The sequence below is a fragment of the Hevea brasiliensis genome, chromosome 15 (genome assembly GCF_030052815.1).
Source record: "Hevea brasiliensis isolate MT/VB/25A 57/8 chromosome 15, ASM3005281v1, whole genome shotgun sequence".
NCBI classification, from domain to species: domain Eukaryota; kingdom Viridiplantae; phylum Streptophyta; class Magnoliopsida; order Malpighiales; family Euphorbiaceae; genus Hevea; species Hevea brasiliensis.
Window position 1 is genome coordinate 3,862,847 of NC_079507.1, and position 5,049 is coordinate 3,867,895.

Here is a 5,049-nt window from a genome sequence, read left to right on the forward strand (position 1 = left end):
TCAACATGTAATCAGAAAAAAGGCTCACCTTTTGAGACGGGATCATTAAAGTTGTTCAAGAAGCAGTGACCGCTAGAGCCCAACTCTCCACTGCCAATGATTACATCGCCAAGGTGGAAGATCAGGCGAAGTCTTATGAAGAAAGGATTGCCGAACTGGAGAGAGAGCTTGTAGACGGTCGGGCTAGGCGTTCTGCTGACCTTGCTCAATTCACTAAAGCGCTTAAAGTGAAGGATGAGGAGGTTGTGGCGAGAGAAGCTGGAGCTTATGTAAATGCTCATAGCGACCTCCTGGCCGAACTGAGGAAGCACTATCCTGAGGAGGACTTCACTTGGATAGAGAAGCTCGTCCCGACGGTCGAAGACGACAACGAGGAAGAGCATGAGGGCGAGGGGGAAGAGAGGAATGTAATTGAAGAACAGGGTGGGGAAGACCCTCTTGCCAATTGACTTATACAATTTCCCTTGAATTTCAATAAATTTAAGTTTTTATGATCAGCTTCCAATAAGATCGAAAAATGTCAAACTAAATATGAATGAATACCGACCATCAAACTTAATTGTTAAAAGAGATCGGATAGATTGAAAAAAAATGACTTGGATTTATTGGGTCCCTGAATTACTTAGAGATCGGGTAAAACACTTATCAACCCGATTTGGAACATCGAACATAGTGAGATTAAAAAATAAACATACCAGATCAGATGATTGAATGGCCCGAGGGTTAATCCAAACTGATCCCAGAGATCGGAAAATATTTGACTTATTGATGAGATCGGAAGAATATTGTGAAGGAGAGATCGGAAAATATTTGTCTCATTAATGAGATCGAAAAAAAATAACATGAAGGAGAGATCGAAAAATATTTGTCTTATTGATGAGATCGGAAAAATAACGTGAAGGAGAGATCGGCTGAAACGCTAACAAGAGAGATCGACTGAATCGCAATTTCTCAAGTTATGACTTTGATGGTCGGCCGAAATATGGTGTCTACAGTCAATAAATTAACCTCTTAGCATTTTCAAACTTACAAAAAGGTCCTCTAATGATGTATGAATAGCAATTGAATTGAGTGAAAACATATATAGCTTTATAGAACCACAAGAAACTTCAACAAAAATTAAACAAAGACTCAAAATTACAATGAATGAGCAACCTGAAAAGAACAAGTTAAATAAGTAACATGTGATATAAATTCCTTTCTACCATCCTTGTTGTATTTATGTATCAAAGTGATTGTACAAATCTTCTAAAAATTGAAGCCAAATGGTGACAAGAGAAATAAGACAAGTGGTTATTAATATTTAATTAGAACCTTCATAGCTAATGACTCAAATTGATCCAATTCAAATGCGCAAAGCTGATAAAGTATAACTGTGGAGAAGCAAAAAGAAATTATGTGCATACTGCATAATGATCATAAACCACAAGCAAAAGCAAAAGAGATTTTCTTAGCCATTCCAAAAAGTACGAGTTTTAGCACTAAACCTACCAGTCATCTACTTAAAGAAAGTCCACGGGCAAGCCCAAAGTTTGACTGTTTTCAAGCTCTGAGGACCTTTCAGCAACAGCCTTAGTTTCCATGTCAAAAGCAGCAAAAAGCTCGATTGTCACGTCTCCTTATTTATCATCATCCATGAGGTCCTTTCCAGTAGCAGCCAGATTTATTTTTCCAATCTTGTTGGACTGCAGAAATTAGTGTTATCAAAGGCGAGCGAGGCACCCAGGCGAGATGCCAGGCGAGACGAGGCGCCCCTCTGTTGCTTTGACTGGAACGCTTGGCTGGACTTAGGGGAGGCGATGCCTCAGGCCGAAGAGGCGAGAGGCGACGCAGGCGAGAGGCGACGCCTCTTCACAGCAATGGTAATTTTTTTTAATAAATTAAAAAAATCAATAGACCTACCACTTACTTACCTGATGCAGCCACACCACTTCCTCACTAAGACAACAGAGCCGCTTTTTTCCTCAACCTCACGAAGACAGCAGAGCCGCTCTCTTCCTCGATTTCACGACGACAGGGACGGATCATCGCAGGGTCCTCTTCCTTTCGAGACAGAACAGGTACGCCCTCTCTCTCTCTCTCTTATCTTCTTCTTCTTCTTCTTCTTCTTCTTCTTCTTCTTCTTCTTCCTTGCTTCGATCTCTCTCTCTCACGACTTCTTCTTCTTCTTCTTCTTTCCTCTGTTCGATCTCTCTCTCACGTCTTTTTCTTTTTTGCTTTCTCCCTCCACTTTTCTTCTTTGCTACTGCGTACAGGCACTATTTTTTATTTTTTTTCCCCTCCTCTCCTTCTTCTTTCAACAGTCCCTTTTTATTTTTTATTTTTTTTTCTTCTCCTCCTTATTATTAATTAGTTATTATTAATTATTTATTTGTTTGTTAATTTAATTATTTTATTTTTTATTCTTGTTAATTAATTATTTAAATTTTATGGGTATTGGTAAATTGATTATTTAACTTTGTATTCTTGTTTAATTAGTTGATTAATTAATATGGGTATTGTTGATTTGTTGGTAATTAGTTTAATTTTTATTTGTTATTCTTGTTAATTTGATTAGTTTTACTTTTTACCTTGTTAATTAGACATTATTTGTTAATTAATTAATTATTTTATATAGGTATTCTTAATTTATTGTTAATTTGATTTTTTATCTTCTTATTATTGTTGATTAATAGTTTAATTTATATGGGTATTGTTAATTTGTTATTAATTAGTTTACCTTTTACTTGTTATTCTTGTTAATTAGTTTTAGTTTGATTAATTTTACTTTTTTCTTGTTAATAAGATATTAGATGTTTATTTTATATGAGTATTATTAATTTATTGTTAATTAGATTATTTTCTTTTTGTTCTTGGTAAGTAATTGTGTAATTTATGTGGACATTATTACTTTGTTGTTAATTAGTTTACTTTTTACTTATTATTGTTAATTAGTTGTTAGATTAATTAGTTTTACTTTTGTCTTATTAATTAGACATTAGTTGTTAATTAGTTATTTATTTTATATGGTATTATTAATTTATTATTAATTTGATGATTTTACTTTTTGTTCTTATTAATTAATTGTTTAATTTATATGGGCATTGTTAATTTGTTGTTCATTAGTTTACTATTTTACTTTTTACTTATCATTCTTGTTAATTACTTATTTAATTTATATTGGGTATTGTTAATTTGTTGTTAATTTATTTATTTTTTATTCTTGTTAATTTTTTTGTTAGATTATAAATGGGTTATAAGAATAATACATCTGGATCTTCTGCTAGTAGTCAAAGAACGGACCCAGGATGGGCACATGTAATTCAAGTTAGTGAAAATAATACCAATGATCTTCAATGCATGTACTGTATGAAAGTTTATAAAGGAGGAATTAATAGAATCAAGCAACATCTTGCTGGAAGTTACAAAAATGTAGTTCGGTGTCCAAAATGTCCAGAAGATGTAAGGAATCAAATGCAGGAATTCATTGCTAAAAAAAGAGAGCAAAAATTAATTATGAATATGGAAAGACCACCTGAATTTGATGATGTTGAAGTACTGGGATTAGATGAAAATGAGGAAGAGGAAGAGTTGATGCTAGAAATTGGCAGTGAAAGAAGAAGGCAAGTACTGGAGGTTACAAGTACTAGCGCTTCAAAAAAACCAAAAGTTTTACAACCATAAAGTAGTAGAGGGCCTATTGACTGTTATTTTTCCTCTAAACCTATTGTTATAGGAAAAAATATGAGGCAAACTACCATTGATGAAAATAATCAAGCTAAAAAGGAGTTAAGGGAGCGTGCTTGTGTTGCCATAGCACGATGGATGTATGATGTGGGAATAGCTTTTAATGCTGTGAATTATGATAGCTTAGGGGAAATGATTCGAGCAATTGAAAATTATGGGAGAGAAATGAAACCTCCAAGTTTTCATGAGGTTAGAGTTCGATTACTTAACAAAGAAGTGCAAATCATAAATGATCTTCTCGAGTCTCATAAAGAAGAGTGGGAAAATTATGGATGTACATTGATGTGTGATGGATGGACGGATAGAAAAGGGAGAACCTTGATTAATTTCTTGGCTAATAGTCCAAAGGGAAGTGTATTTATTAAATCAGTTGATGCAAGTGATGAATCAAAGACAGCGGCATTGTTGGCTAGTTTGATTGAGAAAGAATTGATGGAAATTGGTCCCGAAAAAGTAGTTCAAGTTGTTACAGATAATGCATCAAATAATGTTGCAGCAGGTAAAATTTTTATTTAATTTTTTCAATTACTAAGAAAAAATATCATTTTATTTTTATTATTAATGGAATGAATTTTTCTACTTGTTTATGACAGGGAGAATATTGGAAGCAAATTTTCCTCATCTATACTGGACTCCATGTGCAACGCATTGTATAGATTTGATGTTGGAGGATATCTTTAAGATCCGTGTTTTCAAATAAACATTCCGCAAAACTGTTGAGCTTACTGGTTTCATATATGGCTCTTTAGGAGTTCTAAATATGTTGCGGAAGTTTACTAATAGAGTAGAATTGTTAAGGCCAGGGCAAACTAGATTTGCTACTGCTTTTATTACACTGGGAAGGATTCATCTTCAGAAAGCCAACATTAGAAAAATGTTTACTTCGGAAAGTTAGACAACTGATGAATGGGCTAAAGAGGTGAAAGGAAAAAAGTGTGAAAGGACGGTTTTGAGTCCTGCCTTCTAGAATCATGTTGTTTATGCTCTTAAGGTTTCCGGTCCTCTTGTTCATGTGCTTCGACTTGTTGATAATGAAAAAAAAACCAGCCATAGGATATATTTATGAAGCCATAGATAGGGCTAAAGAAGCCATTGCCAACTCACTCAATGGCAATGAAGAGAAATACAAGAGCATTTTTGAGATTATTGATGCGAGATGGTCACTTCAATTGCATCGTCTTTTGCATGCTGCCGGATACTTTTTGAATCCTTAATTTTTTTATCCAAATAAGATGAGAATTGAATCTGATGAAGAGGTCAATACAGGATTGCTTTCGTGCATTCATAAAATAGAAAAAAATTTAGCAAAAGTTGACATGATTC

At 34.0% G+C, this 5,049-nt stretch overlaps 1 protein-coding gene across 1 annotated transcript; it reads left to right on the forward strand.

Moving 5' to 3' along the window:
* The first annotated feature begins 3,777 nt into the window (after nucleotides 1-3,777).
* On the forward strand, nucleotides 3,778-4,618 carry LOC110640199 (uncharacterized). The gene is made up of 2 exons (XM_058136393.1): nucleotides 3,778-4,225; nucleotides 4,320-4,618. The coding sequence occupies exons 1-2, from the start codon at nucleotides 3,805-3,807 to the stop codon at nucleotides 4,424-4,426; spliced, it is 528 nt and encodes a 175-aa protein (XP_057992376.1). The 5' UTR covers nucleotides 3,778-3,804; the 3' UTR covers nucleotides 4,427-4,618.
* The last annotated feature ends 431 nt before the right edge of the window (nucleotides 4,619-5,049 follow it).

Bases quoted from the DNA above. Each gene is read 5' to 3' on its own strand.
- LOC110640199 (XM_058136393.1), top strand. From the start codon at position 3,805: ATGTATGATGTGGGAATAGCTTTTAATGCTGTGAATTATGATAGCTTA. The intron at 4,226-4,319 runs GTAAAATTTTTA...TGTTTATGACAG, and splicing joins ATCAAATAATGTTGCAGCAG to GGAGAATATTGGAAGCAAAT.